The following is a 27,669-nucleotide window of genomic DNA, read 5'->3' as shown; positions in this document are numbered from 1 at the left end:
GTTGTGATCAATGGGAACAGCTCCAGTGCTGGCTCCGAGGAAACAGCCAGCCTTGATGGTACCAACTTAGGAATCAGAAAGTCAATAGCTTGATTGAGCCAGTAGGGAACAGTACTGGAGAGCGCCAAGCTAAAGGGCATGCTCTTCCTTTGATACTGAAATAGCTAGCCTCTGCAGCTGAGGATTCCCACACCAAAGATTTCGACAACATGGAAGCTGTCCCTTTCTTTGGCTTTAGAGGCTGAGAGGGCTTTAAGCAATTATGTCTCTTTGAAGAATGCCTCGGTGAAGGGGATCTCCTCCGAGCTCTTTGTTCTGGTTAGGCCAGGGGAACACTTCTGGGCAGAGAGGAACTCCCTGTAATTGGCTGAGGTGGTAACAAGACAATGCCAAGGTGAAGGGAGGCCTCTATAACAATGTATCTGAGTGGTTCTTCTCTCACCTTCTTGTTTCTTGTCTTGAAGCCTTGGCAAATCAGACACCTGTCCCTGTCATGATCCTCACTCAAGAACTTCAGGGAGTGAGACCATTCCTCACAAGCCTCTCTAGAGCAAGGTTTGAAGCCAGGGGATGTAGGCACAGGCTCCCTGCATACCAGGCAGAGCCTTGAGTTACCCAATTTATAAACAGTGGGAGGAAATAGGTAAAGAAAGAAAAAAAGAAGGAAAAGAAAGAAAAGAGGGTTTGAGAACCCCCTAACGAGTACCACTAACAAGGCAAAACATTAACTGCACATTCACAGAGGAACAATTGACAGTATATGACCATCCCTGGTCAGTGACCATCGCTGACCAGGGATGGTAAGCAGGAACTGAAGAGTAGGCAGAATGGACCTGTCCTTTTATACCTTCAGTTTGGATCAGGGGGGCAACAAGGCACAGGTGTCATCACTCCTAGAGGTACTGCTTAAGAAAACTCTTCAGCACTGAAGTACAAAAGGCACACACATCTAGTCTAATGGAAATATGTAATCACTTGAACAACAAGGAACTTTCTTTCCTCAGCTTATCTTCTCTGACCTGGCCAGTCCACCCCTTCTCCTCTCCTGCACAAAACTTCCTGTGTGGCTCTCAGTCCCCACTCAGAGTCCTTTTAAAACTCCAACTTTGTCCTCTTTGTCTCAGTCTGGTTTGGGAATTTGGCACTTCTGTGCTCCCTGCAGACAAGTTTGGGGAAGTCCCCAGGTCTAGTCAGTCCATTGTAATTCAGGTGTTTCCATTTGAGTAGGTGGTCTTTGAGACTTAACAACATACCATTGTCCCTGATCTGGAAAGGATGTAATACACCCTTGCCAGCAATGGTAGACATACAGACTGTCAAGGTTCCTCCCCCACTCTGAACTCTAGGGTACAGATGTGGGGACCTGCATGAAAAACCTCCTAAGCTTATCTTTACCAGCTTAGGTCAAAACTTCCCCAAGATACAAAATATTCCACCCGTTGTCCTTGGACTGGCCGCTACCACCACCAAACTAATACTGGTTACTGGGGAAGAGCTGTTTGGATGCGTCTTTCCCCCCAAAATACTTCCCAAAACCTTGCACCCCACTTCCTGGACAAGGTTTGGTAAAAAGCCTCACCAATTTGCCTAGGTGACTACAGACCCAGACCCTTGGATCTTAAGAACAATGAACAATCCTCCCAACACTTGCACCCCCCCTTTCCTGGGAAATGTTGGATAAAAATCCTCACCAATTTGCATAGGTGACCACAGACCCAAACCCTTGGATCTGAGAACAATGAAAAAGCATTCAGTTTTCTTACAAGAAGACTTTTAATAGAAATAGAAGTAAATAGAAATAAAGAAATCCCCCCTGTAAAATCAGGATGGTAGATATCTTACAGGGTAATTAGATTCAAAACATAGAGAACCCCTCTAGGCAAAACCTTAAGTTACAAAAAAGATACACAGACAGAAATAGTTATTCTATTCAGCACAATTCTTTTCTCAGCCATTTAAAGAAATCATAATCTAACACATACCTAGCTAGATTACTTACTAAAAGTTCTAAGACTCCATTCCTGGTCTATCCCTGGCAGAAACCAGCATATAGACAGACCCACAGACCCTTTGTTTCTCTCCCTCCTCCCAGCTTTTGAAAGTATCTTGTCTCCTCATTGGTCATTTTGGTCAGGTGCCAGCGAGGTTACCTTTAGCTTCTTAACCCTTTACAGGTGAGAGGAGCTTTCCCCTGGCCAGGAGGGATTTCAAAGGGGTTTACCCTTCCCTTTATATTTATGACACAGACAGAGAGGCATTCCATGATAAAGCCATTTCTTAACAATTCTGCAATACCAACCAGAATTCACAGGTTGACAGATAGATTCCCCAAAGCACCACACCTGCAAATAACTACTTTCCCCTCCCTCATATACGTAAATCATTCTTGTGCTTCTCCTTCATTATTTCACTTCTCCCCCTTCCCTCAAACTTTTTCTTCCCTCTGTCCCCAGTAAATTTCACACTGCTTCAACCCATGATACTATCTAGATTTGGCATGGGTACTGGGAGTAGGAATGAAACCTCATGACCAAACATAAATAAAGTCTGATTGTTCTTCAGTCCTATCCTTCATTCATTTTGCTTTGTCCTCCCTCCATAATCCTTGGATTTGAACTATTCCTGACTCTAAGGATGGGAAAGGGAAAGTGGATTTCAGAATCTGAGTGTTGTTGAACAGTGGAATTTTGGAGATCAAGAAAAGAGAAATGTTAGGAAAATGGAAAACAATATAGGTAAGTTGGAGGAGAGAGAGCAAAAAAAAAAAAATTGGGGATGGGGGAAGTGCTGCATTAAGTTTGGATCAGTACCCACACCTCTCAGGGCCTATCCAAACTGAACCGCAGTCTTTTGAGGTTTGACTATTACTAGCAGTTATTTAAAATGGTACTTAAAGAATGGTACACAGACAACTACACATGATATATCTCCAAGTAAGACAAAGTGAGTGTCTTTTTCTAATACTACCAGTTTCTGTGTGTCAAAGTTATGTATATTACTATCTAATATTTATATACACTTCACACAGCTCTGAACATTTAATGCTTATCTAATAACGAATCTCTAAAATATAATTAATTTTGTTCAAAACATGTTTTGATGCACACTATCAAAAGAATGGTTTAAAAAAATCCCACCCTTTGACAGAGTGTGTACGAGGGCAAGAGGGCGTTTACACAGGCACTTAGCCAGGAAGCATTGTGTTTTTCACAGATATGATCATTTAGGGAGGGTTTCTCCTCCAATTTTTGTAAGCTCTTCCTTTTCTCGTCCCCACACTTAGTCATAATGATACACCAGAAATGCTATCCCTCGTTAAGACAATATTTCATACACTACTGCACAATGTATTTTAAATAAGAATGTTCACTTTCTTTTAGGTAAGCACTTCAACGCTTAAGACTATTTATAGATATTTCACATAGTAAAGTGAGGTCTACTGCAACAAATGTAGTAGACCTGTTAAGGAAAATGTGAGCTGCAGGATACTTTCAGAGTGAATCATTAGCAAAATCCACATAATTAGTTCACCATTCATCATTTTGTAGTGAAATGCAGTATTGTTTATTAGCAGACTACATGCAAATCCTCATGGGAAACAAGGTCTTACCACTTTATTTGTATGTGCTTCTCTGCATCTTAAGTTGCTGCCTAAGATCCCTCAGGATCATGTGAGGCTAGGTTATATCTGAGAGTGCTGTGCTGTATGTAAGCTTAGCAGCTGGGTAGTGTTATGGTAGCTGCTTTCCTGTGCTAAGCTGATTTACTTGTTTAAGGTCTGACCTCACCATCCTGTCAGTATGGATTCCCACCTATACAGTTAACAGCAGCTTAGCATCGGCTTGAAGTGCTAGCAGTATATTGTCAGAAAAAAAGAGGGCTACTGGTATTTGTTCCTTTGTCGTCTTTTCTTAAGAAGAGGCGCTGAAACACAAGAGATAACAAAGAATCCATTTCCTTTCTAAAAGAATAGGCTTTTGTTCTTTTTTCCTGCAAAAATGTCAGTTTCTGGAAAGAAAGAGTTTGATGTGAAACAAATCCTAAGGCTACGCTGGAGGTGGTTCAGTCACCCCTCTCAAGGTTCCACAGGCACTGGAGGCTGCCTTCAGGAAGGATATGAGCATAGAGGGACACCGGTTCAGAATAGGTTGAAGAGCCACTCTCGGGACAGAAATGGGCTAAAGAAAAACAACAGTCCAGTTCGCCACAATATACTGGCACCAGTGCCAGGTCCAACCCCTGTGCACCACCGATCTATTCAAACCTGGCATCAACAAAACCTCATAGAACAGCTGCGAGCAAATGAGGATATCCCCAAAGCAAGCACAGAGGAAAATTGTGTCAAAGAAGATTCAAGTAAAAATATACAGGAGTTGCAGATGATCACAGACGACAATACAGATGAACCCACTGAGAGGTAGGCGTTTTAGATGTCTGCACTATACTCCTATCCAAATTATTCCTAAATAATGTCTTTGTTTTTAACTAGAGTTGCCTACTATATTCCTTGAACTTGCACTGTAAAATACAGATGTGACTGACAAAGAATATTTATAAACAAAAAAGTGTTCAAAATGAACATGAGCCTTGCTATGTATTTTTTGAATCTTTTATGCTTCACATTTTTCATTTTTGAGATCTAGTTCCTAATGAATAAGATCTGTCACTGTTTCCTTTGTTACTGCTTTTAGCAGCTCCAAAAAACATGCTAATTTGTTGCCCTAATTTCCTATGCATAAAAACAATGAAAAACAATCCATCATAAAACACAGCCCTCATTCTGATTTTATCAATAACTGCAACTTTGAGAAATGTAAAATGTTGGAGATGCACCCATTATGTTGTTGCCACCAGTCTGTTAGCATCTTCACTGCCCCTTTTTACTTCCTTCTTGATAAATATAATTATCCTTGAACCATGTGGAAAGGGACCTACTTGGCCTGGCTTTGAAAAGGTTCATTTCAAATCATATTACCTTCACAGCTAATTTGCTAGAGAGAGAGAATAAATACTCTCTGCAAGCTCAGGTAATAAAACATTACTTACAGCTATGAGATCTTAATGCAGGAAGCACAGGGTATGAGTTATTTTAAAATGTTGATATTGAGGGCTAAGATATTTATACAAGTCATTTGATTGAGGGTGACAGGTAATATGCTTATTTTATTTTTGCTGATTTTTAATAAGCAGATACCAACATTATGTACAATTCCACACAAAATTAGATCCAATCGAGTGTATATTTTAACATGGCAATTTATTTGTTGTATTTTGTGGATTTGCTATCACTCTACCGGGAAAATTGAGGATCTTTACACTGTAACAAAAATGCAAGACTAATTTACTTAGAGACAGTTTCTGGCAGTAAGACACAGTTGACAGTTTGTGTATTTTTAGCAGTTATCTGTTCAAATTGTGATATCTGGCATATAGGACATCTGTGATTCCTTAAATATGTCTATACAAAAGAAGATGCATTCTTAAATTTCTTAGCCTGAAATTTCATTTCAAGTAGCATCCTACCAGGCAGTGTTTATTATATAAATTCATCACAAAACAAAATCAAATAGGGAGCAGTGTATATAAACAAATCACTGAAGTTCTCAAATGCAATCAGATCAGATAAAATTAGGTGTATGCAGGTTAACTTGGTCAATCAATTGTAAGAGGAATGAAAGATCTAAGGTCAGAACATGCTTTGTTGAGATAATACTGGATATTTGGAACTGTTATGAAAAAACAGTCAACGTTTCCTAAAAATTAAGTCAAAGTATAAATTTGCTGAGAAAGTATGTGAATGAAAACACTGCCAACAAGAACTGTATTGCATCAGAGAAGTGTCCACTGACTGTTCTGAAACTACCCGAGCTTCAAATTTTAAAAAAACTATACATTTTGACTATGAAGTGAAAAAGAAAAAGAAATGATCAAATTCAATTAGAGAAGTTATTAAGGACCTCTCTCTCAAAACAATATATTCACAACATTTACCCTTTTGTATATAAACATTCTATCATAATCTGACAAAATTCTGTGTCCTAACATTTCAGCCAATGAGTCATTTCAAGAATCTGTAAAAGTACTAGAGTCTGCTTCTTGCTTTAAAAAACCTATATAGAAATATACAGCATATGTTAGTATGTGCACACAGCGAAAACAAATCTCTCTCTGGACTCTTCTCCTTTTAGTGTCTCTTGTAAAAGTTTTATACTGAGACTATCAATTTTTTTACAAATATAAGCCTCTTATGAAATAATGCAGCTATTCAAGCCAGTGCTCTTTCCACATAAATATTAAGAAAAGATTCTGCTTTGTTTTATATTTTTAAAAAGCCTATTAAACTTGAAAATATAAAACTTAACTGCAAGGCGGTGGGGGAAATACCTTAAAAGAAGTTTTAATACATCCAAGCAATCTTACTTTAGCTCCTATATCTCAATTTCCACCATCAACGCCCCTCCACCAAAAAAAAAAAAAAAAAAAAAGTTATTTCTATGGCATACAACTCCATACACAAACCACACACACTAATTCATATTGTCATTGCAAGAGTAGATGTTAAATAATAGATGCACTACAGTTCATAACAAATACAAAGACAAAGCCTTTACTACGTTACCAATAGAAGTTGTTGCTGTCATAAATTGACACATACGTTTTCTGCTCTTTAATGCTATCGTTGTTCAGGTACCGACAAAAGCAATCATCTTAAACCACACAGGGCCTGACTTCTCCCCAGAGATGTTAGGAAGCCACGATTTGAACCAGAGTCACAGGGAACTGCCAGTGCTCAGGCCTTCTGAAATATCAGTCTCACTCAGTCTTCTGGATCTGCTTACTACATCTTACTACACTGTTAAAGCTATGGCAGATTACCACAGCCATACACTCCAAGTTTCTCATCCGTGCCTGAATCCATACAAAAGGTGTTATCAACAGTAGCTCTTGTTCTAGGAGTGTAATGCCTCCATAGAAGTGCCTTGCTGCCATACTCTTTAAGTGTGCAGTCACATAGCCATGGAATCACTATACTGTAGTAGGTAGCAATCAGGAGGTATACACAATTACTTCAATCCCAGTATTCAAAACACAGAAAGTGTAAGTACCATGCTGCTTCTAACCATCCCTCCACTCCTCTCTAGATTCAGAAGCCCTATTTGTAGCTGGACTCTAAAAAAGAGGGGAGAAGTTCTAAGGGTCACTTTGACCAAACCAGAGACAGTAAGAACTCTATGATAAATGGAAAAGGACAGGAAACCAGGTCAAGACCTTTACCATAAACAGGCTTTTGAAACCACTTCCATTTGGCAATGTAACTCTTATGGAATCTAGATGAAAATTCCCTGCAAAAAAAAATTGATTCAAACCTGAAGATCTGGCCAGGATGTTTGAAGTTTTCATCTTTTCCTAAGGACTCATCTGTCTTCTAGCTGTAAAGGTCTGTGTCTACAAAAGACAGTACAAACCTTCAGCCTTGGGCCTCAGAAAGACCACAATTCCTTGAGTCAGGCAAGCCCTGAGAGAGAGATGGCATTGATGCCAGAGATATCAAAGGAAGTCCCAAGGGAACATTTGGACACACATACAGAATTTCTTTTCCATTCCCTCTTTCTGGAATGGGCTCAAGAGACAGCTTTGTGTCATATAGATAAATATACTTCCAAACCTATATAGATATATTTACAAACAGCTGAAAATTGGCATTTCTTAACCTCAGGAACCCTAGTTTATTAAATAAGCAAACTCTTTCAAAGTACATGGAGGCACCTGTCTTCAAGCAGACAAATACAATAAAATGCTGGGTATTTTTAGGCCAAGCTGTTTTTGAGACACTATAAGCCAAAAACACAAGGGAACTTTCCAAAAAGCTGAGAAAATAATACCTGATTTTTAAAAAGGTTAGCATCTCTAAAATACATGGTAAAAGTTTCCTTGTACTTTAAGAATAAAGATCTATTCTGGCATCAGATCCTATATGGAACATTTTAGACAGTCTTATTTCAACTTGGCAAAATTAGCAGGGAAGGGCATGAACAGATTTTAACAGAAATTTAGTTCTAATGTCAACTATGGACAGAGATAAAATGCAGAAGTGAAAGTCTGATAAATGGAGGCTACTTACATTATAGAAATCAAGTTTTTAAGGGGAAAAATATACATACATACTATACACTAGAGGGGTGACTAGAGAAGGGAAAATGCAAAGGCTGCTTAGATTACACACTAATTGGAAGATAGATTAAAATTAACAAAATAGACTACTGAAGAGTGATCCCTATAGAAAACAAAAAAATTGAAACACCAAATAAATTCCAGGTAACATTTTGTAGGCAAATTCCCACATCAAACCTATATATAAGCTGGATATTAAATATCTGTTCGCTATATTTTTTATGAAAACATTGATATGGAATTGATGCCTGATAGATGTGATTATGTATCCGGATCTGTGGAAGCATACAGTATCTATAAAAGCAGAGATGTATTATTCCAGGAAACACACTACCACATGCGTATTGTTTAACACTATGTTCATCCAGGTTATTGTACAGTATGTGAGAATTAGAATTAACTGTGGTATGTAAGATACCACAGCTATTTCCATTTTTCAGCAGAGATTGAACTGTGGTGTCTATGATATCACGATGTGTTACCTATGGGTAAATGTGAGCACTGTCCAAGTAAGGAGCTTTTGAAAAACCTCAGCCTTGGAGATATAGATGTACAACTCCCATTAATATGAGTAGAATTTTCCCCTCTAAATTATAAGGTGGTTTTGAAAGTCTTAGTAATGGTGTATAGTATGGTGAAGTATATATTCAGTAGGACTCCTTTCTCCATGGAGGCAATGTATTTTCTGTAGTTTCCACTTACAATTTTCAGTTATATCTGGTCATTCATTCTGAAAGATTTTGAAGTGTCTGAGATTCCACTTGAGGAAACACTGAGAGGATAGACTGAAGTATCTTATAAGAAATGTGTAGTAGATTTCTTGTTGAAGACTGAAAACTCATTTAAATGTCAGCTATGTATGCCATCCACACAGATAAACATTATTACAAATCCTATCCCTCACTCTCTCCGATAGACAGCTGTCTATACAGTAAGCCAGTAGACCCTTCATGTGTTATTACAGTGAGGGTATCTCTCTTGTAGGTGCTCATGATGGGGTGAAACCCATCACAGGATGGAAAGGGAAAGTTAATTATAGCACAGGTGCAATAGATGTACCTAATAATATGCATGTCAGCTGCAGAGTGTGGGATGGGATGCATTCGGTAACTTCATGGACACCTTGGTCCCATTAAAGGGAGGAGAGTTCAGTCTGAAGGCAGAAGCCACAGACAGACTATGTTATATGTGAAGGAGGCTATCTTAGACCACTTGCGAGCAGAGCCTTGCTCAAAGGACAATGCCAATTGACTTGATGACATGGTGGTTGTGTCCTGATAGGAACTCATTGGATAAAGTATCTGAGTGAATAATTTTAGAACAGTTTTAATGAGTCTTGCCTGCTGGATCCCAAAGGACAGAGGAGGCTGTACTAGCACAGAACTGGATTCTCAACTTGGGGAGATACCAGAAAAGGATGAGCAGAAAGCTCAGGGTACACAGATTGGTGACTGCTGATCAGGCCATACGAAAGGTCATACAAGACAAAGAACAGCCGGAGGAATACTATCAAGAGAGTCTGCAGGAAAAAGACCTATGGGTTATGTGGGTGCATGAACTAAAAGAAGAACTAGAACAGGAATTTGGACCAGCACAGTAAGGAGGAGGAGAAGGTGGTGTGATAGGATAAAAACAATCACAGGCTAGAAAGAGATTAATAATTATTAACGGGAAACAATAGATTACTTAATTAGTTACATCTCAATCACAGGGTGTGGGACTGGAAGGCATCAGGTGATAACATAGTGGACACGGATGCCCCAAAAAGGCAGGAAAGTTCCTTCTGATCAGAGAAGTAACAGGGAGCAGACAAGATCCTATGAAAGGCTGAAGTGCCAGAGGCTGTTGGAGGCTGGAAATTCTAGGAAGCTTCATTCTAGAGATGGAGAGAGGCAATGGAACCCCTGGAAAGGGGTTAAGCACCAGACCCAGAAGAGAGGTTGATTCTCTTCGGGACTTTTGACTGTACTGGGACATCTGTTGCCCCAGAAGGGGGTTAGTTTAGCAACTTCTCAACTAGAGGGCTGAGTGGTGCACAAAGAAAGATGACCTGCGGGGGCACCAGAGACAAAAGTCCCTGCAACATCACACCCTGACACAAGGGGGCACACTGGAGGTGAGTACGATAGACAAACGCTACAATTCTGTTTCTTTTTTAAATAAATGTCTGATATTATCAGAAAAAAGCCTCAGCTGACATTTTTCAGGTAGGAACATCATGAAAGAATTATCCGTTTGATTGTTGCAATATCCTGACAGGTTGGGAGAGTGTAGACTATTAAAACAATGGAAAATGAATCAATGAGAGTTCTCTGGTCCTAATTGCCAGTTCAGAGTAATATCATTTTGTCTTAGTTAATGTGACATTTGCCAGTGGCACAGTCTGTCACATTTCTTATTAATAAAGGACCCTTTTGGGGAAGCTTTCACACTACACACTCATGCCCATCTAAGTTTTGCAACAGACATTCAGTGACACATAATGGCATTTTAATTTCTCAGGAGCAAAAGATCAGTTCCTATCAAAAAGGATGAGAGTTGATCATTTCTTTGAAAAGAGAACATAAAATTTTTGTTTTTTAAACTGAGCATATTCAGGCTAAAAAAATCCTCTCCTTACTGAGAATACAACTCTGAGTATTCAGCTTAAACTTCTAGACTAGTTAATAATGTTTGAGAATAAATAAAAAGAAAAAATTAATGAGTTAATTGTATACAGCACCCAGGAATTAAGACAGTATTGTGGCTGTAAAATGTCATTACTTTAGTTATTTGAGCAGGCTACTTACTAACTGTCTCAGTGCAGAATGTGAAAAGAATAAAAATGACAAGGCACTCATTTTCCAACCTTAACTAGAACATGGACAGACCATGGTATATTTAGTAGAACAGGTGAGGAACTACTGTGTTCAATATGCCCCATCGGGAGACTAGTTCCCTGCCAAGAGTAAAGAGTCAGACTTGTAAGACAATTTCTTGATGCTTCAGGCAAAGTTTAGAACTACTATTGCTGATCTCATCCGGCAGCAATCTTTATTTTTAAATGAAGCCATTAGCTGTTTTATTTTATCCCATGGTCTCACTGAACTTCTAGTGTTGTAAAGGAAACCTTTCAACACTATTTGACATACTCACTAATGTAATAAAGAACGCTAAAAAATGTGGCTGGACAAGAAATAGTTTGCCTCTGATCTTCATCAAGAGCTGAAAACTGATTTTAAAAGTGGTTACTGGATGTTAGGCAAGCTATACGTTACAGTCATGCAAGACAGAGGAAGAGGTTTGGAAAACAGCATAGATAAAACTGAGGGCTTAAGATGCTGAACACAATGCTTTCATTATTTCTAAGAGAAAAAGGAAACTCTAAACTATACCAAAGGTCTAACTATTATATTGGAGAAAAAAAATATAGAGCTGTGCAGAAGATGGAAGTTCCTTTTTACAAAGGATTTTAAGATTTCAAAATGTGGCTTAATTCGAAACAAACTCACTCCCCAAATTTAGAAATTCTCTGCAAAGGAGTATTCAGGGGAAAAAAATCATTTTGGTTCAAAACATTTCAAATTCACAAAATTGTAGTCATTTCAGAACAAGAAAACAAAATGTTTCATTCTGCAAGTGTGGAAGGGAGCTGCATTGGGAGGTGGGAAATAGGGTCTGTGCAGAGCTAGCTTCCCTTCCTGATTTCAGAGCAATGGTAGGGATCGTTGGCATAAAGGATATGTTAGACGTAGGGCCCTACCAAATTCATGGTCCATTTTGGTCAATTTCTTGGTCATAGGATTTTAAAAACCGTAAATTTAGTTATTTCAGCTATTTAAATCTGAAATTTCACAGTGTTGTAGCTGCAGGGGTCCTGACCCGAAAAGGAGTTGTGGGTGGCAGGGGAAGTCACAAGGTAATTGTAGGGGGGTTGCAGTATTGCCACCTTTACTTCTGTGCTGCTGCTGGTAGGGTGCTGCCTGCAAAGTTGGGTGGCCGGAGAGCAGCAGCTGCTGGCTGGGAGTCCAGCTCTGAAGGCAGCACTGGTGCCAACAGCAGTAAGGATGGCATGATATGGTACTGCCATCCTTACTTCTGCACTGCTGCCTTCAGAGCTGGGCCCTCAACCAGCAGCCGCCGTTCTCCGGCTGCCCAGCTCCAAAATAAGGGTGACAATACCATGATTCTCTCCCCCTCCATCCCCCCCCACAGCCTCCTTTTGGGTCGGAACTCCAGTTTGAGAAATGCTGGTCAGGGTAAAAGTACACAAAAGACCATATTCCATGTGGGAGACCAGATTTCACGGTCCCCGATGCATTTTTCACAGCCGTGAATTTGGTAGGGCCCTACTTATACACTCTAGTTCCCCTTGCTCTGGCACACATGAAAGGCCACGATCTGGCCCTTCCGCCCCAAGAACTGTGAAAAAGTTCTTAATATTAAGTTCCCTTACCGAGATATGACATTTTTGCTAAAAATTATGTGCAAATATAAATAAGTAAAGAAAAATGCATGGCTGAAATGTTATAAACTGAGAATAAAAACAAAATTAAAGTAAGTATTAGAAGAAGTGTGTGGTCAGAATTATTCTGGAGGTTTCTGGGAAATCTATAGTACTGAATGACAAACCTACACATTTGGTAAATTTGACACCACGATTTTCAAGCTTCCTTTTTTATGAATTAGTATCTAACTTTTCTTATAGGTTTGCAAAGCTTGCTTCCGCAAATAGACTGTTCACCTGAGTCTCCAGTGTTGCTGTGCTTGTGTCATACATAACAGGGTATGCTTTCAGAGCGATGCAGTGTGTTTTAGCCACATAACTGCCTTCAGTGTCTCTCCATGTACCATATGCAAAAGGATGTTCAACTGAAGATGGGCATACTCTTCCAATTGGCTAAGCCTCTCAAAAGAATTTTTACACTGAACAATTTCATGACCCCATGAGCAGGTCTCACTAATTAACAGATTAGTTTTAATAAGATGGTATTAGAAATCCTTAATTGGAATTTTGTATATTCCTTTAAGGGAATGGTTTCAATTGCTCAAGAACAGGAAAAAGGAAATAAAGGAGGAGACTCCACCAGTCTTTATTTCTGATTGATAATTCCATTGACATTAAGAGCGTGATACTCATATCATGAGATGGGTAAACTTCAAAGAGAGAGACGTGTACTACTTATGTATTGACTGCCAGTGAGTGTATAAATGCAACAATTAGTAGACACGTACAAAAAAAAGTGTAAGACTCAAATCTATTCTTGAAATCAGATCTTCTACACCTCAAGGTAATGTGCTGCCACTTCATTAAAATAAACATGCTAACTTGCATCACTATAAAAAAGATTGTCAAAATGTGTCTGCAATTACTTAAAAATATCCTCCTCAAAATCAGTAACTCTGGGACCAAACTCCCTAATTCTAAAAAAAGTTATGAGAGGATAACCTGCATAATTCTGCACAATACCATTGACCTACAAATATTAACCTATCTAACCATTCTTTGCAATCACTGCAGAAAACCAGCTCATCTGAAATATGTGCCTTTTTTGCAAAAACTACTAAGTGCTATCAAACAAAGGTCTGGAAAACCCAAGAAACTTTTATGAAACAAGTGCATCATGTGAGTCTGAGATGGAAGTACCTTTTTAACATATGACCGGTTATTTGCAAGCAGCAGTTTTCCACTTTGCATGAATACACACACAGACAGAACTCAAGGAAAAGTTAGTTTCTTGTGAATTTTTCCTCTCTATACAAAAGCAACAGGAGTACTTGTGGCACCTTAGAGACTAACAAATTTATTTGAGCATAAGCTTTCGTGGGCTACAGCCCACTTCATCGGATGCAATAAGCCCATAAAAGTTTATGCTCAAATAAATTTGTTAGTCTCTAAGGTGCCACAAGTACTCCTGATCTTTTTGCGGATACAGACTAACAGGGCTGCTATTCTGAGTCCCCTCTATACAGTATCTCAGATTATATAAACAGAAGCAAATACAGTTATCTGTCTCTAATGTCTCATGCGAATGCTGTCAGCAGATTGGAAGTCATGTGTAAGAAAGGCTTATATACCATAAATTCTCTTTTGTTGCAAGAATACCTTTGTCTCATGTACAAAAACAGTCTTGGCCTTATTTACTTGCAAATAATTTTCCAATTAGATGCCTTTATCACATTTGAAGTGGGATGTACAGAAACGAAGATAAACTTGGTCCTATAGATGTGAAGAAAGTGTGTCCCTGATCAATAGAACTATATCGGGAGCATTAAGCTCATATTGTCTGAATCACTACCAGGTGTTTGAAGATCCCTTGATAGACAACCTGTGTCAGATACAGTAGTGATGGAGTGAGGCCTGGAATATAGATGGGAATCATAAAAAATAAAGCTAATTTATTTATCTGTCATTTCTTACATTAGGGAACATGGGCTAGCACCAAAAACAGACAGCTAACCAAAACACATACCTCAGCTTGTTAACGCAGTCTGCATCACCAGAAAATACTAAGACTCAGATCCACAAGGGTACTTAGGTGCCTAAATCTGAGACTTAGGCCTCTGAGTCCCAACTTTGCTCCACCTATCTCCTACCTAAGCCCCAGAGTGATTCACGAACTGGGGGAACCTAAACATTCAGCTGCCTCTTGCATGGGGCCTGATTGAGTAGGCACACTCAGAGACTGCCTACCAGATCAGATCCTATTCAAAATCTGGCTGGAAGAAGTGGTGGTCACCTTATAAAGTTTAGCCCAGTGGTTAGTACACCCTTCTGGGATGTGGAAGACCCAGGCTCAATCCCCCCCTCTCTGCCAAAGGGGAAGAAATGATTGGAACAGCCTTCTCCCCACCTCTCAAGAGAGAGTTCTAACTACTGCGCTAAAAGTTACAAGGTGAGCCCCACCAGCACTTCCTCCTCCTCTGGCTTGTTTGTGTGGCATGAGACAGGCACCTAACTCATTCTCACAAGATGTGCCTTAGGCACCTAAGCCACCTGACTCTAGGAGATGGGGTCCTGTTTGCGGATCGCTTGCAGAGGTGGGCACCTTCCTGCAGCCTGGACTTAGGAGCCTAGTTCCATAGGAGGGGCAGGGTTTAGGAGATACCCGTCATCAACATCTCCCATTGGCTAGCTTAGGCAGCTCCCTGCCTAGCATACTGGCTTTTGTGGATTGCATTTAAGGTGCCTATCCCTCCTATTCATTGTGCAGAGAGCCTAGGAATCTAACTCAGCTTTTGTGAATCATACTGTTGTTCTTGTGATTTTCTAGACACTGCAATGCCTAAGTCCCTTCATGGATCTTTCCACAACTATGTGGGATCTAGTTAATTTATTAAAGATTCTTTTCTCCTTGTTATAGTTTCCTGTTGGCGTGACTGAGGCTCCCTCCTGCTCCCTTTCATTACTCACCAACACCTAGGCCTATATCCTCCAAGGAATTTAGGCACCTAACTTTCCTTTAAGGAACCGGACCCTGATTCCCACATTCAAGTGTTTGGCTAGGACTACCCAGACATTTTGGAAATGAATTGGGGGAAGGGAAGGGCTGCCCTCCCAGAGCGAGAGAAAGGATTTGAACAGGGGTTTCCCACCTCTCAGGAGAGGTGCTCTAACCACTGAGCTACGAGATATTCTGATGGGGAAGGGGGGGAGGCTCTTCAATCTTTACTCTTGCAGCTGCTCCACAATGCATAACTAACGAATGAGTGATTGGAGCAGAGAGACTGGACCCGGGTTTTCCCACCTCCCTGGTGGGTGCCCTAACCATTGGACTGCAGAGTCATTCTTTCTTTCTCTCTCTCTGTGGCACAACAGCTACAGTAGAACCTCAGTTACAAACATTTTGGGAATGGAGGTTGCTCATAACTCTGAAATGTTCGTAACTCTGAACCTTATAATTCTTTCAAAAGTTTACAGCTTTGAAACTTTACTATGCAGAAGAAAAATGCTGCTTTCCCTTTATTTTTGTTAGTAGTTTACATTTAACACAGGACTGTACTGTATTAGCTTTGTTTCTTCTGCCTCTGCTGCTGCCTTAGTTTTGTACTTCCGGTTCCAAATGAGGTGTGTGGTAAACTGGTCAATTCATAACTGTGGTGTTTGTATTTAAATATTTATCCAGAGTGGAACAGACATTAGGCCAGAGAGAGAAAGAGAGAGTGAGAGTATGTACCTTTGTGGATCCCATGCCTTTTGACTATGTACATTTGGGTCCTACAATCAAAACTGTTATGGTCTATTCCAAGTTTTGTTGTTGACCTCCTCTATAAACTTGAGCAAATAATCCAACTTCTCTGTGCCTCAGTTTACCCATGTTAAAAGTAAGTATCAATTACCTACCTTTCAAGGACAATGTAAAGCTTAATCAGTGTTTGCAAATACCCATCTTTTCATCAAAGATGCTATACAGGAGCAAAGTATTTTTAATAATATTAATTAATAAATTATGTTGATGCAGTATACCACTTTGCTTCACAGGTCATTTTTCCCATGACATTATCTCGCACAAAAATCTCAGCTACACTATATTACTGTTACATTTTCTATTGCAATACAATGATCTAAACAGTAGTAACAGACAGTGGCAATATTGGAGTGTTTTCATCAGAGAAAGAGGGCAGAGACTGTCAACATTTGCTATGCTTCAGTTCCCCTTACAAGTTAGAAATAAAGAGCAGAGGGTGCCAATCTTGCAAAGTGCTGAATATTTTCAATGCTTGTTGATTTTAACGAAAGTTGTGGAAATTCAGCACCTTTCAGAATTGGGCAATACATACCTGGATGTAAATGAAAACTGATGTGTGAACCACTGAAAGGTAAGAAATCTTAAGTGTGGAAGAACAGCTATTCTCAGATCATTCGTATGGTGTGTGTTGCCAGGGAAACCTTTTTTTTTATATATATATAAACACAATATGAATTGAGCACAGATGCTCAGCAAGCTCTGTGTATGTTATAATTTTACATTGCACTGGAATATTAGGAATTATATATATTATAATTATATTTTCTTAATATTTATATGTTATATATTTAAGAATTATATATTCTTAAATATTTATTGTTTAAATATGTATCTGATTAATTATATTTTACCCATGCCCTGTATTTGTGGGGGATCTCTCGTGTTTTGTCTCGTTTGCCACATTCATTGTGATTTCTTTGCTTCCAGGACACAAGCTTAGCTTTAAATGCAATTTTTAAAATATCAGGATGCAGTTCTGAGTTTTCACAGCAAAAAAGTGTGCACTCAGAGTTTCTTAAATTCTGATCCATACAGGTTCACATTTTAGATTATAAAATGTTTGGGGGCAGTGATCTTATCTTTGCATATTTGTACAGTGGAAATAAGTCCACCTCTGGTGTCCAGATTTTATAATGGATGTTGAAAGAGTAGACTGGGTTCAGACAACAGCTAGAAATGATTTGTGTTCTGAGACAACAAAAAAAGCTCCTATCTTTACCTTCAGTAATAATTTAATAAAGTGCATCTAAGACTGTCCTGCCAATCCATAATCTGACAAATTTCATGATGGGCAGTTATGAAGTTGTTGTTAGAGCAGTTAGAGTTGTTTTATTTTGTTTGTTAGTTAAATCTATAATATAAAATTCTTTACCTATAAAGAGGAAATGAGATGAGTGTCACTGAAATGAAAATTGTGATGATATATATGAGTAGAACTACACTTATAATGATAACAAAACTCACCAAATCTTTAGTACTATGTAATGTAGAAACTGGAGAAATTGTTTATTGGTGGACCACACCTTTATTAAAATATCATTTGCCTGTCCATGTCTTACATCAGCAGGTGGAGAAAGAAAGACACGTAGTTGTGTAGTTTTAAAGTCTCAGAACTACCAAACCAGTTTGAGACTGGATTGGGGAGGAAGGGGGAAACTGATTCTTGCTATGAGGCAATCTAGTTGCTGTAGTGAAAGGCACCATTTAGTTATGAAGCAGACATCAGCCATTCCACACAAATTATTCCCAGGTCATCAGATTCTCTCTTTTCCGGTGCACCAACAATTCTGAGATTGAGAATTTTCTGCTGGTTTCCTAGCTCATCAGCTCTGACAGCTTCTTATCATTCAAAACTGATGTAAATATAACTAAACCATAGCAGTACCAAGAATTTTAAATCTGACACACAAACACACACCTCTTTGTGTTGTATCTTGTCAGAAACATTCCATCTTTTTATCTACTCTACTAAAAAATATCCTGCCATGTGTCTACTTCAGTATTTTGTACAGTAAATCCATACATTTGGCAATAGCAATTTTCCCGGTTTCCTATTGTAGTAACCCAGGCAGTTATTGTTGGTCCACCAGGCAAAGTCTCAGCTTGTGATAACAGTCCCTCTAGACAGGGAAGGTTATGGAGGGCGGGGGGGGGGGAAGGGGGGGGAGACAACAAAACAACCACGTTAAGACTGCGAAGAGGTTTTTTTTCTTATTTTTTTTTCATACATTTAACCATGCCTATGTGAACCTTGAAGGAAAACTAATGGCTTTAGATCTCATTTCTGTTAAAATATACAAATAAAGATGCTCCATATGAAGCTTACATGAGAGTCCTCTAAGCAATAGCACTCAGGTACATGCTCTCCATTTACCCTTATGAACAAATCACTGTCTAGTTCAATTACTATCTAGCTTTGTTTAAATTAAGGCTTCATTACACTGTTTTAGTTAGTGTTACAGTACATTAAAAACTGAATTTAACACAACTGGCAACAAATGTGAAGTAAGGTCTGGAACAACTGTGCAACCTGTTTAATAATTCAAGAGTATTCATTTGTCAGATATAAAGCTCCTATTTGTACTGCACAAAGTACATCTCTCCCAATATTTTTTTTTAAGCAAAACATCACATTTATGCTTCTTCTGTTCATATATACAGGATGATCTCTTGAATCAAACATAGTTCTGTATAATTAATAAAACATCCTCTTTTGTGCGCCACATTTGAGACAATTAGAGGAAAAAGCCATTATTTCATTCCTGCTGGATACTACTGTGACATTTCATAAACTAAATTGATGGTGATCATTGATCTGATTTTCCTGTTTGTCATCTTTTAATGTAGAAGTCATATCATGTACTTAAAAGAGGTTAAAAATGCTAAAGTATGAATGACAAAATATTTGTATTGTTTGTTACTTGTTTCTTTTGTAATCAGCCCATCACATTTATCAGGATTTTTTGTGTTGTCCTACATTAGCAGATCCTTAAAATAAAACACTCCTGTCCTGAGTGTTATGATATACTTAAAGCTAAATTTTCAATGTAAGAATGGCTGGTACAAAGCAGGAAGGGATTGCCATAGCTTTCAATGGTCTGTAGAAAACTCGCAAGATAAAAAGGAAAGCAATGGGAAAAAAAAGGTCCTGACCCAGATAAAATATAAATAGTTTCAACTTTGTCTGTCCATGTCTTACATCAGCACTTTACATTGAATTTTCTCCAGTAGACTATGTTCAAAAGCATGTCTGTGTTTAAATAGGGAGTAGTGTATAGGAAATTGTGGACCTACCATAAAAAAGTTACATCAGTTCTGGAATAACAATGTTTTGGTAAAAGTTGGGAGTTCAGTTACTTAATATGGCCTACACCAGTGGTTCTCAACCTGCAGCCCAATCAGCACACAGCTCTGGCCCATGTGACATCCTCAGGGCCATATAGGTAGTACATATATTGTGTGACTATGGCCCACATAACACACAAAAAGCTGCATATGCAGCCCACAATGGTAAATAGGTTGAGAATGACTGGCCTACACTAACAACCAATAGGAACATAGACATTGGCATACAGGTTCAAACCAGTACCAGATGTTTCAGAGGAAGGAGAAAGAAAACTTGTGTGCCAAATTATGGAGTAATCTGTCTACAGAAAGCTAGATCATGGCCTTTATACCACAACCTTATGTATCACATTAGCAACTACAACAGGTTCTCTTTGAATCACTATTTTTATTGTTCAAATGCTCAAATAAAATCTACGGAAGAGGCACTTGTTTTCTTTTGCAGACGTTCTGCTGGTTTGTTCCAGTTATCTTCATGTGGGTGTTTTATAATTCTACTTTTAAATTATAATGTCATTCAATTTATTTATTACTGAAGGAAGACTCACTGATCTGTAATTTCAGTTTCATTCTGGTTTCTTTTTTAAAACTAGGTACAATATTTGCTACTCTTCGGTCCTTTGTTATGAAAGTTGATACTAATGACATATTGCAGGTTTTTGTTAGCAGTTCAGCCACTTAAAAATTAAGTTATTTAGAACTCTTTCATTAATAACCAGCCAGCCCCAAGAACCAGTTGATCTTCAATTTATTACTTGGTTCCAGCACTACTATTTCTATGTCAATCTCTGACAGAACCGCATCTTAACCTGCCAAAGTAAACCTTTTGAGGGATTTTTGTACAAAAACTGAGGACTTCTGGCAAAAGTCAGATATTCTGGAATAGTTTTAGCTAACACATGTGGAATTTCTGCAGGGATTATTCATTTTGGATTGGTTTGGAAATACTCAGAGTTCTATTTAGGAGAAAATCCCAGTATTAAGAAGAGATGGGCCCCAAATCAAAATGCAAAAGCTGCAATCACAAACTTTGAGAACATTTGAATCTCACACAATTAACTTAAACAAATGAATCACGATTAACTGCAGTTTTAATCGCACTGTTAAACAATAGAATACCAACTGAAATATATTAAATATTTTGGATGTTTTCCTACATTTTCATATATATTGTATTCTGTGTTGTAACTGAAATCAAAGTGTATATTATTTTTTATTACAAATACTTGTACACTAAAAATGAAAAACAAAAGAAACAGTATTTTTCAATTTACCTCATACAAGTACTGTAGTGGAATCTCTTTGTTGTGAAAGTGCAACTTACAAGTGTAGATTTTTTTTTGTTACATAACTGCACTCAAAAACAAAATAATGTAAAACTTCAGACCCAACAAGTCCACTCAGTCCTCCTCCTTGTTTAGCCAATCGCTAAGCTAAACAAGTTTGTTTACATTTACAGGAGATAATGCTGCCCTCTTCTTATTTACGTCACCAGAAAGTGAGACCAGGCATTTGCATGGCACTTTTGTAGCTGTCATTGCAAGGTATTTAAGTGCCAGATATGCCTAACATTTGCATGCGCCTTCATGCTTCGGCCACCATTCTGATGACACTTGTTAAAAAATAATGGGATAATTAATAATTAATTTGTGATTAAACTCCTTGGGGGAGCATTGTATGTGCCCTGATCTATTTTACCTGCATTCTGCTATATATTTCATGTTATAGCAGTCTCGGATGATGACTCAGCACGTTGTTCATTTAAGAACACTTTCACTGCAGATTTGACAAAATGCAAAGAAGGTACCAATATGAAATTTCTAAAGATAGCTACAGCACTCAACCCAAGGTTTAAGAATCTGAAGTGCCTTCTAAAATCTGAGTGGGACGAGGTGCGGAGCATGCTTTCAGAAGTCTTAAAAGAGCAACACTCCAATGCAGAAACTGCAGAACCCAAACCACCAAAAAAGAAAATCAACCTTCTGCTGGTGGCATCTGACTCAGATGATGAAAATGAACATGTGTCTGACCGCACTGCTTTGGATTATTATCACGCAGAACCCATCATCAGCATGGAAGCATGTTCCCTGGAATGGTGGTTGAAGCATGAAGAGACATATGAATCTTTAGCGCATCTGGCACATAAATATCTTGCGACGCTGGCTACTACAGTGCCATGAGAATGCCTGTTCTCACTTTCAGGTGACATTGTAAACAAGAATTGGGCAGCATTATCTCCTGAAAATGTAAACAAACTTGTTTGTCTGAGTGATTGGCTGAACATGAAGTAGGACTGAGTGGATTTGTAGGCTCTAAAATTTGATATTGTTTTATTTTTGAATGTCTTTTGTACATAATTCTATATTTCTAAGTTCAACTTTCATGATAAAGAGATTGCACTACAGCACTGTTATTAGGTGAATTGAAAAATACTCTTTCTTCTGTTTTTTTACAGAGCAAATATTTGTAATAAAAAATAATATAAAATGAGCAGCGTACACTTTGTATTCTGTGTTGTAATTGAAATCAATATATTTGAAAATGTAGAAAACATCCAGAAATATTGAAATAAATGGTATTCTATTATTGTTTAACAGCGCGGTTAATTTTTTTAATCTCTTGACAGCCCTACTATTTTTCCATCAAATACATAAATGTTGTCTAGAAAAAAGTTAGCTGGCAGATTTATATTTAAATAAAGACTAAATAATATTTTCAAACTCATGTTGGTTCTGAATCCCCATTAAATACATGATTATTTCTCTTCAGGTTTTAAAATTACCAGGAGTTATTAGTTTTGTAAAGCTGATTGGAATAGAGAAGCACTGTGACACACACAATGGTGAGCAATCTTAAGGGACAAATTATTTTATGTGATACATTTTAGCTGAAACAGCCGTTGTTAAGCAATCCACACTACCAATTTCATCTTCTACAGGGGCCAAAGGAAAAAAGTTAGTTTTCCTTTCAGCTAATGATTTTTCTTCTTTACTGTAAGCTTAGTTACCATCATACAACAACATATTTTACTTATGGTAAATCTCTCTTATGATGATACTATAACCTCAACTTGAGCTGCTCAAATAGTAAAAGAAGAGAGCCATAAATATTTTCTTGAATAAATGTAATGAAATCACTCTGACACTATTCATAGATCATATTTATGAATATTCTGTTGATAATCAGTTTAATAACAATGTTGCAAATCTTAGCTCAATTTTTAAAACCGAAGGACTATTTTAGAAAATTGCTACCCATAAATCATTACTCATAATTCACTATTCATTATTCTTATATTTTAGAAGTTTCAATCGTCTGCTTAGGGAGCAGAATCAATATGATGTGACCTAGATGACCAATCACACACCATAAATAAAGAATAGCGAATAGGTAAAGTCGACATTTCACTGTCAACCGTTCTATGAGAATTGTTCATGTTAGTTACTTGTCAAATACTTGCAAATAACCTATGTATTTATAGAAATTGGGACCTATTCACAATAGAAAAAAGGGCTAAATTCATCAGATAATTGCTTCACAACAAATAATTTGCCTACTACATCCTCTTCCCACTAATTACCACAAATAGAAATCATGAACAATACTTCAGATTGCAGTTGGCTCACCTAGTTAACAGTACATTAAAAAGTAACCAGCACTGAGTGCAGACTGAGTACTATGATTATTAAAGAGACAAAGTGGGTGAGGTAATATCTTTTATTGGACCAACTTCTGTTGGTGAGATAGGCAAGCTTTTGAGCTTAGGGTATGTTTACACTGGCAAGTTTCTGCATCACAAGTTATAGTACTTTTATTAAAACGCTGGAATTAAACCATTGTTGTGTGTCCACACTATGCTGCTTGTGACACTGGAGTGCATCCACATTAGCAGCTTTTGCAATGGCAAAGACAGCAGTGCACTGTGGTAGTGTATGTCTCCAGGGCAGCCAAGTTCAAAACAATGAGCAGAGCGGTCACCTGAGGCATTATGGGACAGATCTGGAGGCCAATTACAGCGCAGAAAGCAATCAAGTGTCTACACTGGCAATGGAGAGCTGGAGCCTCTGCATAAATAGCCTTACAACTCTTGTCAAGGTGGTTTTTGTGCAGCACTGCAAGTCAGGAGTTTCTCGCACAAAGTGGCGTGGCAGTGTGTATACATCTGCAGTTTGAGAGCAAAAAGATGCTTTACTGTGCAGAAACTTGCCAGTGTAGACAAGCCCTTACCCAGAATTCTTCTTTAGGTTTGGGAAACTAACCCAGAGTGTCATTAACTAAATACAAGGTAGAACAGATTGTTTAGCATAAGTAGTTAAGAGATATTTCAAGGGACCAGTCAAGGTGAAGTGGCCGTTTAACACCCCTTTAGTCATATTGAGGAAAGTAAGGGGGGAGGGAAGCAGCTGGCAGTCTGATTGTTAGTGGGTTACAGATTGTTGTAATAAGCCATAAATGTAGTGTCTCTATTCAGTCCATGAATAATAGGCCACTTCACCTTCACCACATCAGACGATAATGGTAGCACTGCCGGCAATTAAAATGGTGCTTACTTTTCCACGGTGGGGGAAATTTTCATTACCACAAAGGGCCTTTGATAGTCTCACTCTCTCTATCACAGCTTACAATTCAATATGTATTTTTATGAAGTTACCTTGATTTCATTGCTCCATTAAAATTTTACAATCTAAACCATTTTCAATGGCAGGACTAAAGAACAAAGCTTTCAATACACTGTATTTTATGTTTTTCTCCCCCTACCTTCATCCATACCTATCCCTTTTTTCTTTAGTTTTTCCTCTCACTTTCACCACTTATTTCTAAATTACGTCCTTTGGTGCTGACTATAATCTTCTACGTCATCAGGGTGCAACAGGAGTGTGGTGGTTACACACATCAACATCACAAGTTATTTCCTGATACCACTGTTTCTATGGAAGCAAAGGTTTGCAGTTACCGTGGCTATCCCAACCTTCTATGTACATCACTTTGGAGGAAGGGGAAGTTGGGGCAATATTATCTCTACCCTACCATATTGATTAAGCTTCTCCTACATAAAATTCACCTTGTTCTGGTTCCCATATTTATTGTCTATGGTAGTGCTTTATGTAAATATTTTACCAAGGAACCACAACTGAAATTAGATATTTCAGTAGCAGTGAGGCTTTAAGCAAGGTTTTCTGCCATTCATATCAACATCATATTAGCTCTTCAGACTTTATTTTATTTATATTTTTCATTGTCCAAATTCAGTTAAGTGAAGGCTTAAAAGCACATTTGACAAAGACCCATTGAAATAGATAACAGGCAATTACCACTGCATTCTTTCCAGATACAGAAAACATCTGTCCAACTTTAACACCAAGAATGGTATGCTTCTATAAGTCAGACTATTTAAAATATAGTATTAAATACTTGATGTTCTCAGATAAAGACAGCCCTATATTATGTAATCTCAAATTGTAAAGATGATTAATATAATTATTTCATTACCTTGCACTCAGAGGCTAAAAACCTAATTTATTAAAAAGACAAAAATGATTTCTTGAATAATGAGTACATATCTCAGAAAAATAGGGAAAGGATTTTATTGCACTTGTAAAGTAAACTACATAAACAAAATCTAACAGAAACCCATCAAATGACTTTTCTGAGAGCGTGAATAAATAATATGCAGTGCATGTTAACATCTGAGCTTAGAACAGGACAGAAGCAGAAAACAAAATATTTGGGTTTGGAGGGGGATGATCACCACTTGAGACAGGCAGTACGGCCAGGGTCATTGGTGTCATATGAGGACTAGCTATATTATCACACATTTTAGTGTGTCTGGGAAGTAATTCTCTCTCTGAAACAAGCTTTTCAGTCCATTGTAGATCCAGGGTTCTGCAATGGGTTTCATTAGTTTGGAGGAGGTGGAGTCTGTCCGGTATATATAGGACAATATGTTTCTCAGTGTCTTTATGGCCTGCGTGACTGAGCCAAACTCAGTCAAAAACAAAAAAAGGCACAATGAAAACCTCTCTCTGTCCTTCTTTGTTCTTTTTGAGACCAGCTAACCAATCTCAGATTTGTTTGATCTTTTCAGTGAAATAGGCAGCCAGCTCCTCACAGTGGGAGGTATTCAGCTATGGGGATGAGCACAGACTGTACTGATGTAACTAGTTTTCTGTGTAGTGCAGTTATGCTGATGTAGAGCCAGCTGGATGGAGAAAGAATGAATTTGGCTTCCTTCACAGCTATAAAGGAATAAAACAGGTTTTGCTCTTTCCTATTGAGATCAGAGATGGTGATGCACCACCAGTATTCTAATCTTCTGCCATCGCACATCATCTGATGCGGTGCATCCTTGAAACATGGTGAGCAGTACTGTCAGTGAATAAGTGAGAATTTTGGATCAAAAATGTGTATGGACAGCAGATTATTATAAAATTCTACACGTCTGTCCAAGAACCTCACCAAGTTTGGGACCCCATTGTTTTAAATGCTGTACAATCGTAGGAAGACAATCTCTGCTCCAAACAATTTAAACTGTAAATAGACAAAACAGATGGAGGTGACAGAGGGGAAACACGAAGCGCAGAGAGGTGAAGAGGCCTGCCCAAGTCAGTGGCGAGCCAGGAAGAGAACCCAGGTCTCCTCAGTCCCAGTCCTGTGTCCTATCTACTGGACCAGGTCCATGATAAAAAGAGGAGATCCACATATAGAAGCTCCACTCCATCTACAGACTTTAAAGGTACATCGGGGCATAGGTCGTCAGAATCTTAAGACTGTTGCCAGAACAAAGGTAGTGCGTTAATATGATGTACTGGGGCATTGTGAAAGAGGGCAGAGTTAAGGTTGCATGGGTATTAACATAGTTTTTTTTGCCATTGAATTACCTAGTTTTTTTTTTAAAACAGGAATAGCTATATTGTTGTTAGGAGTTAATAGTCACCTAGGCAGTTGTACATCTTAGCACCTTGAGCCAGTCCTCTGCCCCCCAGCATTTCCTGTCCTGCAAATCAGCTGTGCCCCAAGCTTTGGCTTATGCAAGTAGTTCAGGTCTCGTCCTCTGCCTCATGTGACCAGAAACTTGGTGCACAGAACTCGGATAATACAACACAGTGTTTCATATCCTTATGCCATTGATCTTTAAATACAAATTATCTTCTTCCATAGGAATTGAACATATGGTCCTTACAACATATTGGTAGGTGTGAATCCAGATTTTTATTTATAAACTGCAAGGGGCAGAGCACTCTGTCTCTGATCCAGCAAACTGCTTAAGAACGTGACTAACTTTAAACTCAAGAGGTCTGATCCAAAGCCCACTGAAGTCAACGAGAGACTTTCCATGGACTTCAGTAGGCTTTGGATCAGAACCACAAGTTGTTTAAGACAACACACTACTCATATCCTTAATAAAGGAGATAACTTATTTTAACCAATTCCAACACTGAGAAGTGGCAAGATTATGTCAAAGAGGTTCTTTGATGTATCAGGGACAGTTGTCAGCAACTTTCATGACAACCCTCAAACAGCAGCAGAAAAATCACTACTGTTGCAGAGACAACGGTGCATGTTGACACTTGAACAAATAGTTTATTTCACTGATACTGTATTATTATTATTAGAGATTTGTAGTTGTCATAGCCAAAGGAGAATTGAACCATGTTATTTTCATTTTTTTCATTTTGCTCAATAAGATACTAGCGACAATTTTACATTAAAGCCTCCTTGTTCTAGAATATACCCTAGAAAGCAAACTGTTGGTATAAAACTGTAAGGCAGGCACAGGATGTCAATACAAAAAAACCCACAACATGCTGTCTTAGATAAAGTGCTTCAGATAATCTTCCATATTTAATAAAAAGAAAACTGAACAATGGGAATGCCCACAATCATTAATAATCTGCATTACAATAGTCCTGAACATTAATTTTTA

The 27,669-nt window shown here is 38.3% G+C and overlaps 1 protein-coding gene across 3 annotated transcripts in view; it reads left to right on the top strand.

Moving 5' to 3' along the window:
- Positions 1-3,716: 3,716 nt before the first annotated feature.
- Positions 3,717-27,669, top strand: part of KLHL4 (kelch like family member 4) — a 77,018-nt gene continuing 53,065 nt past the window's right edge. For all 3 annotated transcript variants that reach the window (XM_073360870.1, XM_073360869.1, XM_073360871.1), the window contains exon 1: positions 3,717-4,417. In XM_073360870.1, the coding sequence (XP_073216971.1) occupies positions 3,999-4,417 (419 nt within the window). In that variant the 5' untranslated portion in view covers positions 3,717-3,998. The remainder of the gene's footprint in view (positions 4,418-27,669) is intronic.

This window comes from Lepidochelys kempii, chromosome 9 (assembly GCF_965140285.1).
Source record: "Lepidochelys kempii isolate rLepKem1 chromosome 9, rLepKem1.hap1, whole genome shotgun sequence".
Lineage (NCBI taxonomy): Eukaryota > Metazoa > Chordata > Testudines > Cheloniidae > Lepidochelys > Lepidochelys kempii.
The sequence above is the reverse complement of the archived record's forward strand: the minus strand, read 5'-3'. Positions and strand labels throughout refer to the sequence as shown.